At 40.6% G+C, this 25100-nt stretch overlaps 1 protein-coding gene across 6 annotated transcripts in view; it reads right to left on the reverse strand.

The window, feature by feature from the left end:
* The window catches only part of Sec24b (SEC24 homolog B, COPII coat complex component), a 78311-nt gene that overhangs the window by 25407 nt on the left and 27804 nt on the right, over window positions 1-25100 (reverse strand). For 4 of the 6 annotated variants that reach the window (XM_031375488.1, XM_031375491.1, XM_031375486.1 and 1 more), the window contains 4 exons: window positions 16714-16818; window positions 7517-7597; window positions 4814-5043; window positions 670-854 (listed from right to left, as the gene is read on the reverse strand). In XM_031375488.1, coding sequence (XP_031231348.1) covers window positions 670-854; window positions 4814-5043; window positions 7517-7597; window positions 16714-16818 — 601 coding nt within the window. The remainder of the gene's footprint in view (window positions 1-669; window positions 855-4813; window positions 5044-7516; window positions 7598-16713; window positions 16819-25100) is intronic. The other 2 variants (XM_031375492.1, XM_031375487.1) reach the window with 1 other exon arrangement.

Genomic DNA, 25100 nt, shown 5'->3' on the forward strand with positions numbered 1-25100 from the left:
GTACCATACACGCACACACACCACCACCACTCTAACATATACAGTGTACCATACACACACACACACACACCACCATCACTCCAACACATATACAGTGTACCATACACACACACACACCACCACCACTCCAACACATATACAGTATTCCATACACACACACACACCACCATCACTCCAACACATACACAGTGTACCATACACGCACACACACCACCACCACCACTCCAACACATATACAGTGTACCATACACACACACACACCACCACCACCACTCCAACACATATACAGTGTACCATACACACACACACACACCACCACCACTCTAACACATATACAGTGTACCATACACACACACACACACCACTACCACTCCAACACACATACAGTGCACCACACACACACACACAACACCACCACCACTCCAACACACATACAGTGTACCACACACACACACACACACACACACACACACACTATTACCCCAACACATATACAGTACACCACACACATACACACCCTGCCCCAACACACAGGGTCAAACAGAGGAACCCAAGCAGAAAAGCCCATATGAACAAAACTTGCAATCAAGGGACCAACCCCATACTGCCTGATTACTGTTTTCGTCCACGCTTTCACCGTAAAGATGCTGTAAGGTAAAGAGTACCTACTCTGGGCTACAGTTTAACTTGTTGAGTTCTGCACTCAAGTTAGGTACAGGAGCCCACACAGGAGTGGCCGGTAAGATATTCTTCTCCTGGGTGAGGTTGACAGGCCTTAGGCTTTCTGGCTGTGGAGAGCTCTGCAGGCTTAGTCCTCCTAGGCCTGAGGACAGCTGGTTCACACCTGGGTAATGCTGAGAGAGAAAGTCAAGCAAAAGGAAAACTGTTACAAGTATGAAAAAAGATTCTGAATCCTAGGTGTTAGTACAAAGGAAACTCAAGATATTGAGAAAATTTGCATCTGGTTTTAGAGTCGTATCTTTTTTTTTTTTTTTTTCCCCGAGACAGGGTTTCTCCATGTAGTCCTGGCTGTCCTGGAACTCACTTTGTAGACCAGGCTGGCCTTGAACTCAGAAATCCACCTGCCTCTGCCTCCCAAGTGCTGGGATTAAAGGCGTGCGCCACCACTGCCCGGCTTATCTTGGAGTCTTTTTTTTTTTTTTTTTTTAGAGTCGTATCTTAACAAAACAGTCAGTTTAAAGCATAAACATTTCAAAGAAAAACCAATTTTATTCATAATGTCATATTGTTCAACATCAAAAAAATATAGTTTCCATTAAATAGGGATGATAAACGCTGAAGCATTTCAGGTTCCACCAATTCCAGGGTAAGCTGACACTTGAGCAGTGGCTCTCAACCTTCCTAAAGCTGTGACCCTTGAAGACAGTTCCTCATGTTGTGGTGACCGCAACATGAAACTATTTCTGTGGCTACTTCATAACTGAAATTTTGCTACTCTTATGGACCATTATGTAAATATCTGATATGCAGCCCTGTGAAAGAAAGGGTTGTTCAAGCCTCACAGTAGTTGTAAGCCACAGCTGCGAAGCACTGTGTTAGGCTGTGCGCGTGTCCAGAGCTCTCCTGTGGCTTCCTGCTCCTGCGTTATGCTTCGAGTATTACTGTGAGCTCACAGCTTTCTATTAACTCAAATAATTTAATGAGTTACTGTCACTCTTTAAAACTACATCAGCTTTGTGTTGAGTGAGTCAAAATTGACCAAAACAGTGCCTATATTTGTACTTCCTTTAAGGTTTTTTTGCATGGCCAGTTTTTCTTTACAAACTTGCCCTCAAAATACAAATTACCGTATTTACACAACAAAAATATTCAGATGATATAAAAAGAAATCCTTAAAATTCAAGAAACCAAGCCAAGTTCTAGTACCATGAAAAATATTGTTTTAACTAATTTTACTGACACTTGGGGTATATTATCTAAGGACAAAGATTATGACAAATCTTTTACTTTAATATGTGATTCATACCAAAATGGCTTTTCTGTATTTTCTCATCACTTTTACTTTTGTAAACTTTAAATTTAAATTTCATTTTATGTATAGTGTTTTGTTTACTGTATGTCTATCCATCACTTGTGAGTTTGGTGCCCTCATAGACCAGAAGATTAGATTCCCTGGAACTGGAGTTCTGTGCCACAGTGTAAGTGCTGGGGACTGAACCCAGTCCTCTGTAAGAACAGCCAGTACTCGAAACGACTAAACTGTCTCTCCAGCACCAACAAATCTTAAATCTTGTAATTTTATACTCATAATTAAAGTTGATATAATTTTGAAATTATTTAAATATATTAGGCATAAATATATTAAGTATAGTTTATATTCTATTCTGTAAGCTACAAGTGATAGATTCTTTCAACTATGGGCCAAAATTGTATTATTTTGATATGAAAATGTTACAAAAAATATTCAAGGATTTCCCATTTTACTTTTTACCTGTAGTCAACACTTTAAATTAGTTTTCCATTTAGTTCCTTTGTTGTTATTTATAATATAAACTTAGACATACATGTGACTCTAACCACAAACTTTTAACAGACAAAGGACAAAAAATAAAGGATACACTTTGTGTCTGTATAGAATTATCTTCCACATTCCTTAGTACAGGGACCAAGGTTCACTATATAAATGCACTAATTCTAACTAATACATAAAGAATGCTAACTTCAGGAAAATCACTCTTACCACCCACTCAGGTAAAGACCATCTGGAATAGAAGATATACAGATGTCACTAAATGGTGAAATTAATGAGGCCAGCGCAAATGACCAGGAGGTCACCAGGTAAAGCATTAGCCAATCCTCACAGCTCTGCAAGTGAGACAGAGAGTCGGTGATGTCAAGTGTCCTAGGCTATGCCAAGAGTTCCTAACCAGGCCTATGTAAAGAAATAAGACTTCAGCTGTACTAACAATCATGAATATATGACTTGATATATAAATACTAAATCAAAGATAACATGAGTATATTATTCCATCATCATGAGCCTATGATTCCTATGTAAATAGGAATATGACCAAGCTCCTGGATCAGAGGAAATGGAGCAGAGGAAGCAGTAAATGACACAACAGCAAAACGAAACAGTGAGCAATGCAGGTCGCTTCCGGGGCTGCTGCCTCAGCCTCCTACCAGATCCAAGGCATGGATTCAAACCGTAAGGTTTGTTTCAAATTAAATGACAATTATAACACAAAAACAAACACAGTAGAAGTTATTATTATGTACAGCCAAATATAAAAGCACATTTCTAAAATAACTGGGGAAATTGTATATGCGCTGAAATGTAATAGCATTTAGAAATGATTATTTCTTTTGTTAGCCGTCCAAGAAAGATCTTTCTCCAAAATTCTCTGCAGTAAAGGATGGTGGAGGAACAAAGACCATAAGGCTCATTCCTGAGGGTTGACAAGCTGGGCCTTTCTCACCATGTAACTAAGGCCATTGCCAGTCATTAGAAAGAAAGTCTTTAGATTTCATAGCTGAACCACTGGAGCACACAATGTGCAACATTTAAAAGGATTTCAGCTGTATTACAGAAGGATCCTTAGAGATATAGCATATGTTATAGGGCCAGCAAGATGGCTCAGCAGGTAAAAGCATTTGCCATGCAAGCCTAACGATCCGAGTTCAATCCCTAGGATCCATGTAAAGGTGGAAGGAGAGAACCAGCTCCATAAAGTTGTCCTCTGACCTCTTCACATACACATACACATCAACACTGCTTATGTGTGTGTGTGTGTATGTAAACAGAGTTTATGTTTATCTATATATCTTATATATAATATATACACTTATAATGCTTTGGCCATTTCACCTATTTTCCTGCTTTATTTTTCACTCAATGAATAAAAAACGAGAACTATTCAGCATTCTAAAAACAACTAAACTGAAACGTCCTTACAGACAGCTCAAGAGAATCTCAGGAGATGAGGCTCCACTCTCAGATTGTGTATGTGAACAACTGGTCTCCAGTTGGTGGCACTGTTGGGGGTCTAGGACTTTGAAGGCCATGAAGCCCTGCTGCAGGACCTCAGTCACAGGGAGTTGCCTTGAGAAGATGTCACCTCTCCTCACTTGCAGCTGGTTCTTTTGGTTTCCCATGTCATGAGATGTGTTCAGACAACTTTCTGCTCTGGCCACTTCCCAGCAGGCACAGCTTCCTCACTACTTTAACTCTCCTCCTGATTCATTAGCCAAAGGAAACTTTCTCTTCCATAAGTCACTTTTAGTCACAGCATCTTATCACAGCAACAGAAAAATAACTAACAGCTACCAAACACACAAACTAGAGAGCACTTCTGTTCATGAAGATTCTTACAGGGTCATTTTTGTATCAGACTCCAAGTAAAGTACAGAGGCTAAAATAAATACAAAATTACATACTCTTACTTTTCTGAGGTAATTGTTAGCTTAGCAATATAGAAAAAAAATTAAAGCTATCATTATGAGCTGTAGAAGTGGCTCAATGATTACAAGCACTGGCTCTTCTAGAGGACCCAAGTTCACTTCCCAGGATTCACACTGGGAAGGAAGCTCATGACTGCCTATAGCTCCAGCTCAAGTAACCCAGTGCCCTCTTCTGGGCTCTGTAGTTATCTGCACATACATGGCAAACAGAGACACACGTGTAAACTTAAGTTTTAAATTACCATTTAATTTCCTGATTATAAACACCTGGACAAAAACTGCAACAACCCAAGCTTTTCATCCGACTCCATCTCTTTAAATTCAGATTATCAGAGACATGTTCTAATTAATACAACTTTTATCAACTTATCAAACATGAGTGGATGCACACCTGAGGATATCCAGAATACACTGGGCTGGGCTGTGCTGTGGGCGTGGGTGCTGGTGCTGCATTCTGGTAGGCGGGCTGCAGGGTTGGGTAGCCGTAGCCAAAAGGCTTGGCTACCTTTGCTGGCTGAGCTGCAGGGGGAGTGGGGGCTGCAGAAAGAGCCTGGGCGAGGGTGGAGTTAGGTTCTGGGGCACGATCAGGAACAGGGCTGCTTGCTGAAGAAGAATGCATATCTACAAAGAAAAAATTAGGTGTTCACAACCCAAAATCCAGTTGGTAAGCAATAACCTTTGGCATTCTTTTCTTTTCAGAATGTCTTACTGTAACAAATGCAGAACGCATCAACCAGAAAGAGAAGCTCACTAAACCCATGTGCAGATCACTCCACTTTAATAACTATCAATATTCTGTCCATCTTATTTTATGGATTGCTTTGCCTATGGATAATCTCAATAACAAATACCTCAGATGTTACTTCTAACAATGCAAACACAGCTAACACAGTAGTGTATATTTTTGTTTTTTAATTCTCCTAAGAGGACTGGGACTAAGAAGCAGAAAATAAAACAAGGGAATTAAGATTAAAAATTAGTTGTTTCTAAAGTGCCCTTTATCTGACCCTTAATGTAAAATGTCCGTGAAAGTAGTGGCATATTCCTATAATACCCTAGAAATATGTATTATCTGCATAGGTAAATTGTGAGTAGAATATAAGATAGTGCCCTAAACTTCTAGAACAACATCTGGCATCAATAAGTGACTAAGAAAATTTAGTGACTGGATGTTCTTCATTTTTATTTAAAAAGTAAAAATTCCAGTAAAACTGGAAAAAAAATGGAAAACTTGGCAGCATATGTATGTGTAACCAGTGTAAGATTTTGGTATATTGACTTGTCTTACTTTAAATCAATTTTTTAAGTTATAATTACTTGATCTTTCTTATATTAAAAATGGTATTTCTTACCACCTAAGAATTGCAAAGACATGGACTGTTACCATTTAAAAATTCTCTCAAAGAACCCATCTTTCCATTGACTGTGTTTGAATTTAGAAGACATCTGTAGATAGGCCTGATACCACCTTGTCACGCGCATGTGTGCACGCATGTGAACACACACACACACACATACACACACACGATCATGGGCTTTCTCACAAATTGCCAGAACTGAGAACAAGTGCCTCAGTGCAGGCCGAATCCTCCCCTTCCTGCTCCTCAGGATCTCTCACACGGCAATAGTATCTACTAAGATTTAGCAATGGAATTTTAAACTCAGAGGTCTAACTAAATCTCCTTCTTTAAGAAAAGACAGCATTCCTATGTTCCTAAAGCCCTAGGTACAAGACACACAGTAGGCCAGCCTTCAGTTCCTTAATTTTACTAAAGAAATACATACTACAAACCTGCCCAAGGTCATTGATGCATTGTCAAAGCATAAGATTGAAACTTGCAGTTGAATGAATACAGACAGATAAACCAAACCAATGTCCGGCACTCGGGCTTTTAACTGTATGAAACCGAAGTGCCATTTTACTTCACGCTAGTCTGGAGCTTGAGAAAGAACACTGAGCTGCAGTCGCAAGAGGCAACTCTTGGACCACAACTTAGTAATGGTAATTACGACTGAAACTGTTCCTAAACTCTAAACACACACACACACACACACACACACACACACACACACACACACACACACACTAATTCCTAGGACAAAAAATGCTCGACCACAAAAGAGTAAGAGGGAGCTGTCCACTAACTAAGCTGAGGGGATTACATGGCAATCTACCAATGCATGGTATCATGACAGTGACCAGTGTGTTAGAACAGCACAGCTTCAGCTAAAGTTCATCTTAGTAAAAGTGACATGACCAAAGTGATGAGGGACTGGAAGGACAAAGTCCTCTGCGCTGTCGTTCTGAATGCTGAAGTCATGAGGGGAGGGAGTGCCCATGTGGGTGACAGGAGATGGCAGTATCGGAAGACTGTAGTGTAAGCTCTTACTACAATGAAAGGACTATGCTTACAACAGCTTGTCTGTTCTCCTCATGTAATGAGGTTCTTCCCAGTTATAATTAAGAATGACGGCTTTAGAGCACTGGCTCTTACAGGGGAAATGGGTTCAATTCCAGAGGCGCATAGCCCTCTGCACCTCCAGTTCCAGGAAATATAACCCTCTATTCTGACTAGGAATGCAGGGTACAAATATAAGCAGGAAAAACTTTCTTATACATTTAGAATAATAAAATATCAAAAAAAAATAGCAATGTCTCTAAAACCTACCCTCTGAGTCTACTTGTTTATTTGCCAAGTGGAGGCATCAGGAGCCACAAGGGAAATAAAGAATCAAATACAAACTCAGGGGTTAGCTGGAAGGGACTCAGGACCCATGCAAATCAACAGAAATAGTGCAATTTAAGGAGCTGTTTTTTAAAAGAAGAGAAAAAAAAAACCTACCCTGTTCACTAGCAAATATTTTTTTTAGGAAAAGAAAAGAAAACAAAACAAAACAAAACAACAAATGTCTTCAGGTCACCAGAAACAACATGAGTGTTGTTATATTAATATGTTACAGCTGAGAAATGCCAGGAAAATGCTCCAGGTTTTTTTGTTAAAAATGCAGTCTGCTTTTGCTATGCAGTCAGTCACCTTTATTGTGATGCAGTCAGTAATGTAAATGAACAGTACATAAGTTCTAGACAGATTACCTGGGTAGCTGCCTCCTTCCAAGGCATCGTAACTGTTGGGCAAGGGCGAAGCGCTGCTTGTGGTAGAAGAGCTGTCAACACCTAAAAAGAAAACCAAACACAGGTTAAGTTCAAAGTGACGGGGTGCATCTCACAGCACAGCTGTCACCATGAATAAATAGTCAGTGTTGCTGAACTAAAAACATTCCCAACTCTGGTACCAAATTAAGATGACAAATGTATTTGAGAGCAGACTCACACACACAATGACTGATGTTTTAAAAGACAGACAGACAGAGAGAAACACACACACACGCACACACACACACACACACACACACACACACACACACACACACACGAATGGCTCAGCAGGTGCCATGATAAACTGATACTTGACTACCTGAATTTCATCCCCAGAACAAGAAAACTAACTCTGGAAACTTATACTGACCTCAACATACTGGCACATGCCCACCCTGACAAATACACAAATTTAATAAAAAAAAAAATTCTAAAAGAATAAATAACAGTGGGGAGTCTAGATAGCTGAAGAGTAGAATAAAATTCAGTTATACATCAACTTCAAGAGTAAGCATCAAATTATAAAAATAAGCAAATAAAAATTTAGCATTAGCGCTATTTTAATGGAACCACACCTGAAATAGAGCTGTTTCACACATAAAAGACTCTGGGGCTAGAGAGATGGCTTAACAGTTAAGAGATCTCAGAGAGGACCTGAATTGGATTCTCAGCACCCACATGATGGCTACTAATTAGCTGTAACTCCAGTTCAGGGTATCCGACATCCTTTTTTGACCTCTATGGGCACACAAAGACACGTGGTACACATATACACATGAAAGTAAAACACTCATACACATAAAAAATACACCAAAAAATTAAAACAAGAAGACTTTATGGCTTGAGTTCCTTCCAGCATAACAAGAAAGTATTTTAGTGTCTCCATTTATCCATGTGCAGAATAGAGATTAAACAATACTAGCCATATAAATGGAAGCCATGCTCACAGACATAAACATCAGACACAAGAACTTACGGTTTGTGACCACTCAAACCGGTTAGATTAAGAAAAGCTGAGAGGTGCTAGGACACATGGGAGAATAGAATATAAGAGACAGTTCCTTCATTCATTCACTCAGCAAATACTTCATTGGGAAGCTCAGGTAACTACACTGCAGTTTACAGGGATAAACACAGAGGAAAATATACCTGGCCCAATCTTGAGACCAAAGTGACAGAACTCTGCTAGAGGTTTTCCCTGGCTCTTAACTCACAAACAACCAGGATTTTAGTTTTTCCTTTTTTTTTTTTTTTCTTAAAAGTGTGGGTTTTTTTTTTACCTTTTCATCAAGTATAGATCACACATTGAAAACACCTTGCCATGCCTCTCCCCTTCCACTGGCTCCCTTTGTTCACACAATTTTACTTTTACCTTCATGTCATTTATATGTACATGAGTTATGACACTATATGAATCATGGATGGGAGGAAACACACATACACATTTGTCTTTCTAGGACTGGTTTAGCTTGAGTGATCTGATTATCTCCAATTACACTCATTTTCTCTGCAAACAACTTAACCACTCTTTACAGCTGGAAACCCCCCTCCATGAACATAAAAATTAATTTTTTTTATTTACCTAATTCCTATGTTGTTGGACACCTTAACTTGATTTTTGAAAGCTGTGATGTAAAAAGAATGGGCATGTAGAGCTATCTTTCTCTGAACAACTTTCAGATAACCTTAAGAATTAACTGAATGAATTAAGGGCGCCACTGGTAGTTATTTGTTTAGGGACACTTCATTCTCAGCAAAGAACAGACTTCAAGGCAGAAGAACACAGGCATAGAGTGCGTCCTTTACCTCTCTTAACTCTAGGCCTGTTACCACCCCCTAAAAACACCCGGCTAACGAGATGGCTCAGGAGGGAAGGCCACTTCCATCAGGTCTGACTACTTGACACATGAAGTGGAGGACTAACTGTATTAGCTAAGCCCTCCTCTTTGGTGATAAATAGTTTACTGGAAAGTAGGAGTTCTTCTGCTTGTCCACATATCTAACTCGAGTACGGTGCTGGTGTACAGGGTAGAAGTCTGTGTCAGGCACAGTGGCACACCTGTGACACTGGTACTCAGGCAGCTCAATGCTGAACTTAAGCTTCGGCTATCTAGTGGAATCTTGTCACCAAAACATAACAAAAATAGCATAGTACTAGCATTTTCAAAAGTACACAGAAGCAGGTGTGAGAGTGCCTGCTGTAATTCTAGCAGTTAGGAAGCTGAGGCAGAAGGATCATCACTTCGTCTAACTACATAACAAATCTAAGCTACATAACAAGACCCCATTGCAAAACAAACAGCAAACAAACAAAAACACACATAAACTCCAATAATTACCAACAGGTAATGGCTACACAAAATGTACTGTGCCTAGAAAATGGATCACCATTCAGTCAAAAGGAATGAAGTATTCATACTTGTTACAAGGTAAACAAATCTTGAAAACATGCTAAAGAAAAAAGGCCAGACCAAAAAAGCATACATGACATACTGCACATGGCAGGGTTCCATTTCAATGAGTCTCTAGAAAAAGCAAGTCTACAGAGTCAGAGGGTACACTGGTGGCCACTGAGGGCTGAGGGGAGACACATGGCTCAATGGGTACAGGGTTCTCCTTTGGTGTGAAAAAATGTTTAGCAACGGACGTTAGCTCACCCACAAAGCTAGCCAGCACCAGAAGAGAGTTGCAACTGCACAGCACAGGAGGGGTGATATAAAGTCCACTATGCCCACGTGTTTGTTAAAAGCCACATGACCGGAGAGCACAGAACTCTCCATTACACTGGGCACATGAAAGGCAGTGAGCACATCAAAGGATACTCAGCATCACTAGCGACTGAGACAATGGGAATCAAAACAGGAACACAGTACCATCTTCACAACCGCCAGACAGCTAACCCAAAAAAGGTCTGTAATAGCATTTTCTAGGGGGTAAGAATGCAGAAAAACTAATTGTAAAATCGTATAGCCACTTTAGAAAACATTATGACAGTTTCTAAAAATACAATTACTATATGACCAAGAAACATCATAAGAGAAATGAAAACAAACCACACAAAAACTTAATGACAAGCGTTCATAGGAGCACTACTTATGACAAAAGATGGAAACAACAACAAATGCCCACCAACTGGGGAACAGGTAAATAAAATTGTACAAAATTGGACTGGCTCTTGAACAGGGCAAAGGGATAGAGTGCTGATGTGGAGCCTCACACATTGTGCTCAGAGAAAGAAGCCACAGAATAAATAAGCATAATCCAACAACAAACCAGCAGTTGTTTGGGCTGTGTTGCTGAGAACGGCAGAATGGAAAGTGGCTCCTACAAGATAAGGAGTTTCTCTTTTGAGGTGATCAGAATGTTCTGGAATACTGGTGGGTAATAAAATAAGAAAAAAGTAAAACTTGCTGAGCAGTAATTTAAGTAAGTTAATTTTATGGTATGTGAGCTGTACTTCAATAAGACAGCTATATAGTACCATTGTAAGGCAAAAGGCAGTCCTCTATGATTCAAGGGCAGCCTAGCTTATGTAGGAGCTTCAAGCCAGGCAAGGCTATATGATGAGACCCTATCGCAAAACAAATACCAACAACAATCTATGGTATGTTCTACTATGTCCAAGAAAAAGGTTTAAATGTAACTGTTGAGAAATACTAATTCCTACTGGGCATTTAATCCTGGCACTCAGGAGACAGAACGTGTGAGTTGAGGCCAGTAGGCCGGCCTACATAACTAATTCCAAGCCAGCCAACACTACACAGTGAGCCAGTCCCTCAAAAAAGAAGTGGAGAAGGAGGAAATCATAATAATAATCATTGAGGCTGGAGAGATGGTTCAGTGGCTAAGAGCACTTGCTATTCTTACAGAGGACCTGGGTGACTCCATTCCCAGAATTCACATGGTTTCTTAAAACTGTCCATAACTCCAGTACCAGAGGGTCCAGAGCCCTCTCTGGCCTTCTTGGGCCTCAGGCACACACACAGTGCACATACATTTGGGCAAAACACTCAAACGTTGAAGAACTCTGGGACTGGAACAATGGCTCAGCTGTTAAGAGCACTGCCTCCTCTTCAAGAGGAACCAAGTTCTACTCCCAGTACCACCAGTGGTTCACAAGCACCCACATTTCTAGTTACAGGTATTTAGCACCCTTGCTGACCTCTGCGTGGAACAGGCTCTCCCACTCAAGCTGAATTAGGCTGCCTAAGGCCAACGTGGCAGAAAGAGATTATTGACAAGTTGTCCTCTGACCTCCACAATATGCTGTGACATACCTTCACCCCATAGAAACACTTTTTTCTTTTAAAAAAAGTAAAGCCAAAGATTAAGATATTTATATCAAATTATTAAAGATCATACTTCTATTTAATCATGAATCTGAGGCTCTTTCATGGCAAGTTAAATGTTATCTTAAATAAAATCTGTGCTTTTTGAAGCAGACACAGTTCCATCCCTAACCAAGAAGTTGCTATTGCAACTGGTTTCTTCTGAAGAATGTTACTTCATCCATCAACCACGCCACAGGGAAAGCATTCGCAGGAGTTGTGGGCCAACACAGCATGGGTTTTTTGTTTGTGTGCTTTTTGGTTTGTGGGGCTTTTTTCTCTTACTGATTTTCTTTTTAGTTTATTTGTCCATTCTGATTTTCATTTTTTGTTGTTTTTCTTTTTTGAGAGTGAGTGAGTGAGAGAACTTGAAGCTGGGTGGGACAGCAATGGGAAGCTCTAGGAAGAGATGAACTAGGAGTACAAAGACTATCATTTTAATTAAAGTTTTAAAATGCCCATCTTAATGATACCACAGCCACAGACTTTGAAGTAGGACTCTTATGAACAGTTGCTCTAGCTTATTTAGTGGTATTTAAGTCTGCTCATTTACTTTCAGAAGTCCAAGTCTTGTCACAAGAGCAAATCAGTAACATTTGCAATCACAAATGGACCACTAAGAGTCAGGACCAGTTAACACAATTGAGCTTTGGTAAAAACCTAATGCTTACTTAATCCACCCTAGCGCATTCATAGCATCTCTGCTGATGTCAATCACAACTGTGCTAAACACACGTGCATGCAAACACAAAGGAAACCAGTACACTGACACTCTGAACACACTTAAAGAAATCTCAAGCATTCCCAACAATCCTAGAGGACTAACATCTACAGACCTTCACACTGTAACCCTCCGAAATACAGCTGACTTGCCTGTGCCCTCGTTTGTCACACACCGCTGAACCACCCCCTCACCTTACAACGTAGTTACACTGAAGACCCACTAACCAGGGCCCCTCCTCTTCCCATGTTCATGACCAGCACACTGCAGTCTGATTTCCTTTTTCCAATTAAGAAATCTTCTCTTAAGACAATAGAAAAGCATTTGCTCTCCAGGTGTGGGACTGTTTAAAATCCTAAATCACTGCCTCTTTAAGTTATATTATAATTATAAATGCTGTTTCCATATTAAGTATTTCTAGAAGCCACTGCATTATTCCTTAGAATAAAAATACAGACTGAAAATTCCTATCTAAAATACATGGAACCAGAAAGTTAACAGTTTTTAAATTTTTCTTTCAGATTCTGGAATATGTATATATAAAAGATGAGGTATCTTTAAATGAATCTAAAGCTAAACATAGACTAACATATATTTCACACGTACCTTAAACATGGGGTCCAATAGTAAGTGTACATCTAGGATTAACTATATATGACCTACCATGAGAAAAGTAGAATTGTCCATATGACTCATTGACTCATATTGGTACTGAAATCATCTGGCTTTTATAGCATTTCACATTTTAGATTAAAGAAACTCTACTTGTACCTTTTCAATGTGAAAGCTAGCTTTAGATGGATTATCCCCCCATAGAGCCTAGGTAGCTCTGGGTTCCCCAGTCCTGTAACAATCCTAGCATGAACATGAGGCCAGCTGGGAGAAATGTCTATGAATGGAGATCTTGAGAAGAATCTCCCCTCAGTCTATATTGGCTCTAGCCCCAACTTTTGAAGCTTTGAAAAAAAAACAAAGGAGAAAAAAAGGAGGAGCTAGAATGTTCGGAAGCAAAGGAAAGAAGAGCTAAATGAACCACATACCTGGACTACACAGGGAAACCCTAGCTCAAGAAGAAATAAAACTAGCACAGACTCTCTGAAGCTGAAAAATAGGAAAACACAGAGGCCTTGAAAAAGGCCTAAGGTATTCTCTAGGGGTCAACAAAGACCAAGAATATTTTTACTAGTATTGCTCAATTTTAAGAACTGGGTAAATTGAGGTTTTGCTTCTACATAACTTAGATAAAACATGCAGAAAAGGGAAATGCAGGTTCCATGTCCACCACCTATTGGTTGAGAGAGAAAATGGCCACCTGGCATCTCTGAACTGTTCCTTATTAGAAGCAGCAGGTTTCACACTAACACCCACTACAGGACTGGCAGGATTCATCCAGTGTAGCAGCACACAGGAAATAAGCACTTGTGAGACTCAAGGGATGCCCTTCACTTCCTCTGCTCTATCTTCCATGCCCAAACAGTACTATATTTACAAGGGATGAAGAAAGATATCAGAGCACATCTGAAGGTACTGCCACTAGCCAAATCAATGGGTTTTCATAAAAGTAAGTCCAACTCATCAATATAGGGCCTGAGAGTTTGAAGATATTAATGAATACTGAAGCAACGGGTGACAGCTGAATAAAGAACAGGGTATTCAGGGCTGGAGAACCAGCTCAGCCACTACAGAGCGTTGTTATGCAACGAGGACCTGAGTTAAGCTCTCAGCACCTACAAAAAGCAAAAGGAAGATTCCAGTCTACATGGAATGCCATCCCTTACATGCCTGCACTTCCAGCTCCAAGAAATCCAAGGCACTCTCCCGCCCTCTGCCTGTGCACAGACCCATGCCTCAGCACATGTGCACATACATAGGAATGAAAAAACAAAAACCAGTACATTTTCACATCTCAAAAAAATTGCTACAAAGTACTCATTAGCTTCAACAGGACAAAGCAATGGGTTTCCAGTGTTGCCTGGAAGATACCACCTTACAGAGTACTAACATTATCAATGTGAGAACATACTCACCAAGGGCACTGCAAATATAATATTGCTTAAAAATCCTGTCAGAGCTGTGTCCTAATTTTAGCCCAAGTATGGCTGTGAACATGTGTTATTACAGTAGTTGGAGGGTGGAGGCAAGAGAGTTCAAGGCTAGCCTTGGCTATACAGAGAATATGAGACCAGCATGAGGTACATGATACTCTCCATCTCAATAAACCAAAGAGCATCAATGAGAAGGAAAAACTGTATGATCTGATGCTCATTATCAGGAAAGACTATAAAATAACTGGCCCATGTGAAGGAAGTTCCCAGAAACAAGCCATATCTGTGTTTAACAATTCTGAAAGACTGACAGGTTTTACAAAGTTGAAATGCTAAAGGCTGAAATCCAAAATCATCTTGACTAGCCCTTACTAGCCATTTCTTTCACACCTCTGTGTGTGAGCTAACGTCCTAGTGACAGGTAAACCCTTCTGGAACGAATAGTAACTCAGCCTTGCCAATGCAACAAGAATGCCGCCAGTCAGTCAGAGCCCATCTGAGCCCACAGCAAAGGTTCCCTCCACTGGGCTGCGCACCCCTCTACCTGAGGTTTCGATTATGACTACCTTTACTCTGCTACTATCAAACGTCCTGAAACCATTACCACTGTGGAACATAGTATTTATGTTAGTCACTGTGTTAGTGAGTCAATCAGTCACATTCAGCTTTGAATAAATTCTCTTATTCCCTCTAAACTGATAACTTTGTTTCTGTTTGTTTTGCATCAACAGAACTACTGCAGACATACCAACTAAGTTCAATGAACTATTATTGACTGGATCCAGGGCCATGAAGACAGCTATAAAAAGTGAAACTGGACAATTACTAAGAACTGACCATGAGCTATATCCACCAGACACCATCACACCAATGCTCAACCCCCTGCAATGCACTACCTTCGTACAGCACGGTATTTGGGAGTAAAGTTCATGCATGAGATTTGACTTTCAGACAATGAAGGGAATAATATATAAAGAATTATAAAGAAGGTGGTTTATTTGGATAAAACATATGGGAACACCTTTTAAACTTTAAAAATCTGAAATCAAGTTAAAATAAGAATTCCAAACGTTTCTGAAAAAAACCTGATATTTTTATATATTGAGTAAAGAAAATTTCTTCCTACCTGGAATCTCTTACTTTTATCCCCCTCAAATCATATATAAAGATTTGAATATTTTTAAAAATACACACAGAACAGCGGGTTTTGGTTAGACAAACTGTAGCAAATCTTTCCAACAATAATAAATACAGTAGGAAGAAACCTTGGTCACATAAAGTCACTTCACAGAGCATCCTCACTTTCTCATCTCCTCTTAAGACCTGAACTGTTTAATAGTATTCTACCTATCAAAGCACAAAAATATAATTAAGCAAGTTGTCACTACACAACCATACGTACTTTTTTTTTAAAGATTTATTTTATGTATATGAGTACTCTGTAGCTGTCTTCAGACACACCAGAAGAGGGCATCAGATCCCATTACAGATGGTTGTGAGCCACCATATGGTTGCTGGGAATTAAACTCAGGATCTTTGGAAGAACAGTCACTGTTCTTAACCACTGAACCATCTCTCTAGCTTGCATGTGTACTTCTTTAGTGAATGATATGAACTATTTCACAAGCAGGAAAATACTTCTAAGCACATGCTAAGAAGGCCCAAGAGGACCTAGACCCTATAGAACAATCTTACTTTTCTATCACATTAAAAAAAAAAAGTCCATATAGCTCATTTTGATTAGTCTGAAGGAATATGCAAAGCAGAAAACATTATTGCTAAGGGGTGCTACGGCAACCAGCCAGGAGCTTCAGTCAGGTCTCACTCCTTTGCACACAGCTTGGCAAGACAGGCATGTCTAAAAGAAGAAAACATCCAACCATCATCAAAGGCGCGATTAAGTCAAGTGAGCCAAGGTCTATAACCCACACTGAGCTGTTCATCATGCTCAGTCTTCAGACATTTTCTAAAGGCTGAGACTGTAAAATAAAGACAGTTGGAACAAGCAAAGATGCAAACTGTGTGAAGCTAAAAGCAGACCTGCTTCCTCATCCTCATCCTCCTCTTCCTCATCATCGGAAGCTGATGACAAGGGAGTTGGTGTGGAGCTAGCTTGATTATTAACATAGTCACCATACTGCATGCCTGTAAAGTGGAAAGCACAAACACAAGAGTCAAACCAACAGGAAAGGCAAGGAAATAAATCTTGACATTACATTAAAAGTGAGAGAGATCTCTGACATTCCAAAGGACATCCCAGCATGCATATTAATATCAGCAGATTATTATCAAAACCAGAACCATTAGAAATATCTATGCAAAGCAGTTTAGTAAAAGCAATTTTAAATTGAACTAACTGGTTAAAGCATGAAAAAAGTACCATATGTTGCACTGACTGTAGAACCCACAGTGGTGTTCTCAGCAAATATCTCTGAGCTCTCTAAACATTTCCCTCCTTCAGCCTTGAGACTGTTGTAGTTCATTTCCTTTGAGAAATGCTTTCCTGGAAGGTAGTGATCATTTCTAGTGAACTAAATTTGTCCAGCTACATGCTAAACACAATCCTTTTGTATGCTAACACCACCCTGATGGTAGCTCAGTTGCCATAACAGAAAAGAATGGCAGTTAACAAACTATTCTGAGCTCAGTTCTCTGTTCACTGGAAACACCATGGCCTTGAGTGTGACAATAACAGAAGTGCTTTTCATTTCTTGAGATGCCCAGTATCACCCTATAGCTTACATGTGGATATGAAATCAGTCCACCAGAAGGCAAACTGTGGGAAAGACATATCTGCTGCTGCTCTCTGTATTACCTAATCTGGCAAAATCAAAATGTAAAAATTAACATCTATAAAATCTTATAGGAAAGTACAACTAATCTAACTTAAAAATGACAACACTTTATAAATACGAGTAAACACTTGCTTAGAAGAAAAATCTCATAGCTCTATTTTGAAAAAGGAAAACTCCAGAAAGGTGGGGTTTCCAAGGCTACTCGGTAAGGCTGGAACCACTCTCAAGTGTCCTCAATCATAGGCTCTGCCATCTCCCATGCTCTTACGTCTATTTTTTGGGTGGTCTGTTTGGTTCATGTGAATAAAGAGAACTCATCTGGGAGTAAAAAGCGGCTGCTAGTAATAAGCACCTTTGAGTTCAGAGGAAAGCCAAGGTTAATCTGGACATAATTAAGATTGATCGTTCCGCTAATTTGAAAAGAGTCATAGGAAATCAGCTAGCTTTGCTGCTTTTGAATTTTGTTTTTCTTTTGTCTTTCCAGTTGGTTTCACTCTGTAGTCCAGGCTGGTCTTGAACTCATGGAACTTGTGTCTCAGCTCCCTAAATGATGAGATTACAGATGTGAACTACCATACCTGTCTCGCTGAAACATTAAATACAGATAAAACAAGAATATTCTTGAATTCATCTAAGAAAGTAAAACTCAACATAAAATATATTCACGAAGTACATGACAAATTGACACCTTCCAAATTCAGCAGCTTGGTCTGCTAACCACCTACTTAAAATGAAAACTTAGCTAATAACAGACTAAATTAAATATACAAAGAAGTTACAGTTAAACAGATCCAATATAAAATTTTTTTCACAGAAGAAATCTTTACATTTAGTGACTTATGTCATATTTCCTTGATGTGCTATTGTTAGGGCTATACTTAATGGTACATATGTATGTGTAAAGATGACATAGAAAAGATATTCCATTTGCTGCATTAAAGAGAGACTAATAAACAGGAAAATAAGAGAATCCATTCTTCATGACTGGATTAGGACAGTTTGCTACTCAGAGGAGCCACAGTACAATGCAAGTTTATATATATATATATATATATATATATATATATATATATATATATCATACATATATTCATATATATATATACACACACACAATGCAACCTATATGTGTGTGTGTGTATATATATATATATATATGTATATATATATGCTATAAACATTTTCCTCTCCTCCAGATTTAGAGAAGAAAGATTTATTTCAATTATTAGAGAAAATACAAGGTCTAGTTGAGAGAAAATAAGATAACTAAACGATAAGAATTCATTCATCAATGATTTAACTCACTAAAACGAACCTTTAAGTTTTAAGTAATATTATTTATTGTAGACTTCAGAGTACACTGTGCTTGTCCCTTTACTATTTTAACTAAATGTCGCATACCTTTCTCCCACCATGACTTTAATATGTTTAGAAATTAGCTTACCTTTGCTTGTTCAAGTAAGCTCCACTAAAAGCTTGGAAATATTGATAGATAGGAACATGATAGTTCAGAACCACAAAGGAATGTCGATAGCTTTGGAATAAGAGTGTTTCATTTAAAAGTCTAGTTTATTTAAAAGGCAACAAGGGGGTAATTCTTGCCACTATCACTGACTGCATAACACAGGGACCTCGCAATACAGGAAGCACTTAAAGAGGGTCGCTGCCATTCTAACCCCCTCTAAGTGCTAACACCCAGATGCATGGGCTAGGTCATTGATAAAGTAGACTGCAACATCGCCTCCTAGAGCTCAGCCTGAAAGCCGACATGGAAATGTACAGAAAATACCCACGACACTCTAACTCGCTGACTTCCAAGCTATGGACTTAGTGAAACCAAGAGGCCAAGAGCACTTGAGAGGATTTGACATAAGGAATAGCACTGTGGGTAACAGAGTCCAGGATTTAAGAGGACACCCCCCTCCCCAGCAGCAATGCTAGCAGCAACACTCAGGAAATAAACCAAATAAGTAAGATTTCTCTGGGGGTTCTCCTGCTGAGCTCTCTCAGAAAACAATTCACTATTCTGATAATAGTTGGACCTTTGAGGATATATTTCCTGTGAGTTTTATCTTTCCTATTAAAGACAGAACGATGCTAAAGGAAGCTGAAAAAAAAAACCTACTTCATTTTGTTTCCCTTTTCCAAACTAACTAAATCCACTTTCCTTGTCAATTTCTATTTCCTAATGTCTTCTGGAATACAAGGCAATTGAAATTATGAACCCAGGAGTCAAATTTCACAGGTTTCTTACAAAACAAAAAGAAAAGGTAAAGAAAACTTGTAAGTCACCAGACGCACTCATTACTGTGGTCTGGGGATGCAGCTGGATGTGGAAGGCCTGTCCAAGCTGCACATGCCCTAAGTCTGGTCCCCCGCAAGGGCACAGTGATACTGAAAAGCACACTCTGATTAGATTACTACTGAAGGTCTTCTGCAGAACACATCCTTGGAGACAGCTTAACAAAAGCTACCTTCACTGTCCTCACTCCCACACACAGCTATGACAGCAAGAAACTGAACTGGTCTCAAGACAACAACCCCAGTGTGAAGGACATTTTTTTTTTTTTTTTTTAAATTTCAAGAGTTTAGACTTTTGGAACAACTTTTATCTTTCTTCAGATGTCTTCAAGGTAACAGAGACTAGAGGACTTTGCAAGGGCTCTCATGGAAGGCCAGCTTTGTAAGAAACACTCACAGGCACATTCTGTAGGCACCATCTTTCCACCCAAAGAAGTGCCTTATTAACAGCTTTGTCCCCACCTTAGAAAGGATACGGTAACCCTGGCTTCAAAAGTATATTCTGAAATACCACACTGAGGTCGAAAACCTCCCTGTAGCTACAGAGAAAGTTCCCTCTTCCCTTAAATGACTAATGCAGGAACCCGACTTAAGACTGTTCTCTGAAGATGCTTCTAGTACAGGAGAAGCATGTTAGGACTTTGCTGGCACAGAGAGGGTGGGAGACAGGAGTAAGGACAGTGAATGTGTGTGCACACATCAGCCTGTGAACACTACTGTCAGACCTATCAACCTTCAAAGTGTCCTGTGAGAGCAAAGCAAAAACATTAAGAAATACTCAACCGAGGAGCAGTGTCATAGTACAGGTAAAAACTGGGACTCTGCCAGAACGCAGGAGACAGAGACAGCTGGACACTGAGCATGAGTTCAGGCCACCCTGGTCTACACAGTGAGTCCAGATAAATAGGGGTTACATAATGAGACCCTGTCTCAAACACACAAGAAAAGAACAACTGGGACTCTGGGTTCAATTTAGGTTCAGCCATACACTAGTTGTTAGTGCTTATGAAGTTAGTAACTGCTATGCCCAGTACTGCTGGGTCCTGGAAACCTGACTGGGGCGACGCAGGAAAGAAGAAACTGCAGACACTGAAGAAATGACAGACACACATACAGAAGAGCTGAAACCAGGCGAGCTTTGCTCTCTCTGATGAGAGCACTTACTATGTGACCCGAAACTCAGCATGTTTATTATGTACAGCACAAGGAGGAGGGATTAGTCTTGGAGGGAGGTCTCTGTAAGGGAGCAGTCTCAGCTGTAAATATCCAGAGGAAGAAGCTGCAGTTGGGAGGAAGAAGAAGCTGCAGTTGCTGCGTTCTGTACACACTGTCAACATTCGTGCTTGGACCAGGGGAAGACTTTGGCCCTGAGCCTGACCCGGAAAAGGCTTTGCCATGTCCATGGATCTGAGGCACTGGGGTCCTTGACATGGCCGTGCTCATGTCAAACAATAAACAATTCACTTAGGCCTTCCTCTGCTCCCCACATCTCCCCCTTTCTTATTTCTTAGATGTTCACGAAGACTCTCCGTGCTTAGTCCAGAGGTGGTTCGCTGAAATGCTCAACACCAGACTGCAAGAATGAGAAGAGGGAAGAACATAACAGCTGCTGTGCCCAACAAAGTGAAAGGAATGTTTTAACAGGTTCAACAGATTAAAGCTTGAAGCCTGTCAAGGACGGGTTGTGACAATAGGAGAAACAATCTTACATAAACCTCCTCCATTCCTCGGGTGCTGACATAACTGACCCAAATACACACTATCGTTATGGGTTCAAAGAGCCAGGGGTGGGCCTCGGCTCATTCCCCAATCATATCTGCTCTTGCAATAGATGTAAGGGGCTGCTCTCACAACATGCCAGTATTCATCTGTGTGACATTAAATTCTACCTAAATCTAAGTCAAAGCGAGCCCACCAGGACTCCAGGCAGTTACAGAAGTACTCCCCCAAACAGAGGTGTCATTAGTATAAACAGGTATGGAAGGATGCGACCAGGCCACTAAATGAAAAGGCGATGATGGCCTGGGGCTGTAGGTCCAGTAGGCTTTTCCCCTGACTGGACTTACCTGAATGGATATGATTACCAGACACATCAGAAATATAGCTGCAGGGTTATTTCCCAACCCCAGGCCTCGTGCTCCCTCCTCCGACATTTGCATCAGCCTTTTGATTTGACCCCACGTTGGTGGTGCCGCCCTCCTTGATGTTTGTGCAGGAGGCCTCCTCCTCGGAGACCGCTCGACTGGCTTCAAGGGCCACACTTTGGGTTTCTCTGTGGGCTCCAGTCTCAGCCTCTTCACACCTGCAACCAGGAACTTCACTGCATCCAAAGCTCTTTAGGTGCCTTGAAGGTACCCAAAGGTTCCACACCTTCAGGGAAGACACAAGAATACCCTCTTCCCCACATTAGCAAGGGAACACGCCAAACCACTTTCTTGTCGCCAAACCATTTTTGTCATGTTTCTACAGCACCTCAGGTTTTATTTCCCTGTCCTCTGGTGACCAGTGTCATTCTGTTAATGACATTTTTTGCACAACTAAAACTTAGTGTAAATAAAGCCCAGTTTAGAGAACTGGTAGGAACAGAGAATTTCTCCCTTTTGTTTTTCTAATTGTTGCTTGATCCATTTGTGGGGTCCTTCTAGGTTACCCTGTCCCTAAGGAATGTCCATGCTGTGAGCTATTTTGTGTTGAACACAGAAGGTTTTTCATGCAGAAAACCTCTAAGCAGGAGCACTTGTCTACCTTGAGGTGCTATGGATGGCCCATCCAGCAAATCCAGCAAGGCAATGAGCAACAGCATGCTGGCAGCCTCCCTGTGTGAGCAGGTACAAACAGTATGAGAAGAGCTACCAACAGAAGCATGCACATATGGTACTCTCCCAAAGGAGATGACATGAAGAAAGAGCATCCATCTGCCAGACAGCACTAGGACATAACATTCCAGGGTCAATGCCATCATGTGAGATAGGCTGGAAAGGACCACAGTGGGCATATTACTTTGGTCTAGCCTGTTCTCAGAAAGCAGCAAGTGTCTTTTGTAAAGGGGAGGAGTTTTGATGACAAAGCATGGCTATCATGGTTTTTTGTTTTTGTTTTTGTTTTTTAATCAAGGCAGACTGCACAGCAAGAGGGAAGTGGAGCAAGGACCCTGAGACCAAAATGCCAGCCATGCATTACCATCAGCCAGTGGCCTGGGGAAAGCTAGATGTGGCCAAATACGGCCAACATAGCAAGGACTCTGACTTGGAAGCAAGAGTTCCAGGAGTTGATGGAAAAGATGGTATAACTTTTGATCTGGTGCCTGACCAATGTAGGCCATCTCTAAGGCTTGCCTTTCTTACTATATAGGAATATAGGCTGTAAATATTGACAGAAGGGAAGGCAAAATAGTCTAAAACTATGCAAACTGCAGAGTTCAACTCACTAAGTACACTGTACTTCAGAACCCGAGGAAGAGTGGTAGAGGGGTAGGGGCTGTAACATCACCAGGAGTGTCTGTAAACAGTTGGCTAAAGCAAGGAGTTAAGACTGCATGCCCTCAGGAAAAACAACCCCATGAGTCAGGTACAGTATACTACCTTGGATGGTGGAAGACAAGAATCAAGCTGGCCAGGATAATTAGCCAAAGAATGCTGCTGGACACTGAGTTGCTGCCAGAGCCAATGTTGCTGATCTCCTGAATGAGACATAACTTACTTCTGGCTCTTTACCTAGCATTCCTATAGTATGTTTGAGTCCCTCTGAGATAAATTTTGTCACCAAATCATAGCAAAGGTGCAAAACCCTGGATAAGGAATGCCCTAAATGCTCTGCAATTGTCAGAGTGCCCCAGTAGGGGTCATGGGTGATTTTAGGATTGCTAATGAAAGGCTTGGCTGGACACAGCCACGACCATACAGCCAGGGTCATCCTAGCCTTAAAAGTAACTGGCATGGAGAATAGTGATTGGGGTCCCCTTCTAGCTTCTTGGGTAGTAAGTTTAAGTGCCTAAGCCAGGTCTGAGCCAACTTATATCTCCCAGCTGCTCTCAAAATCATTAAGAGTTTTGAAAAACAATCCTTGTGAATTTCTAGTTTTTGAGGGTATATAGTATGCTCCCCTATAATTTTATCTAGGTATCAGAGTGGAGATACCTTTTGATTCTTTTCTAGAGGAATCTAAAGACACCCAAGTCTAAAGGCTGTTTTTGAGGTCTACAAAGTTCATGGCCAGTTCAGTAGAATCAGGATGACTGAGTAGAAGATCATCTATATAGTGAGTGATGTAAACCTTAGCTTTTTTGCCAGATATGAGCTCGCCAGTCTCAACAACAAATTCCTAACACACAGTAGAGCTGTTTTCATACCCTAGGCAAGTGCTGGGCAGACAGACCAAGAATAGGCAACAGAGGGGTAAAAGCAAACTTTTTCAGATAGCCAGGATGTAGCCAAATGGTGGAAAGCAACCCTTTAAGTCAACTTTTATGAAATGAAAATGTGATAGTACAACAGGAGGTGCTGGGACCCACTGCCTGCATGACTTTATGTTCTTAAATCCTTTAACAGCCTCTATTTACCTGATTTCTTTTTTAGATAGATAGGAGTATTCTCAGGATTATCAAGCTTGTCTGTGTGTTTGATCAGTACCTGTGCTACAGTGGAGGCAACTACAGTGGAGGCAGTTTTCCCCTATGAGTGGCTACTGATCTACCCACACAGGTTTCTCGGATGGGCAAGTGATCTGGGAGGCAAATTTCCATTGGGCATGCACTGTAGCATTGACCAGGGCTGCTGGTGAAAAGCAGCAGTCATGTGATACCCCACTCTGAGCCTTTAATAATCACCTTGAGTAATCACAAGAATAACTGCACCTTGTATTTTATCTAAACCCCATAAAGGATTAAGTCGGTGATGCAGTATCTAATGATAGTATGGTTTTGGCCATATAAAAGGACTCCCATTTAGCTCAGATACCTCAGCCTTATAAGATCACAAGGATACTGGGTAGAATGTGAGGCCTAAAAGCACCTTTATGACCTTCAGCACTCTGACAACTAATTATAGCAAACTGTGCGTGTAATGAAGATCCCAAACCATGAGCACCTTTCTGCATTTAGCATTGGAAAATTGGTTCAGCTATTTTAACCACATGTGTAGTACCAAAAGAAGTTGGGGTAGCTAAACCAGAACCTTAATCTCCATCCCCACCCCCCACTCCCAATCTTCATCTTTACTCCCAGGTGAATCTGTAGTCCCTGTAGGCTCTGGCTGCTTCAGCCTCAAATAAGTAGTCCTACTGTGCCTGCTGGCTTAAAACTGTCCCACATGGAGAGTGGTCTAAGTCAGGTGG

Source organism: Mastomys coucha, unplaced genomic scaffold, assembly GCF_008632895.1.
Source record: "Mastomys coucha isolate ucsf_1 unplaced genomic scaffold, UCSF_Mcou_1 pScaffold16, whole genome shotgun sequence".
Classification (NCBI taxonomy): domain Eukaryota; kingdom Metazoa; phylum Chordata; class Mammalia; order Rodentia; family Muridae; genus Mastomys; species Mastomys coucha.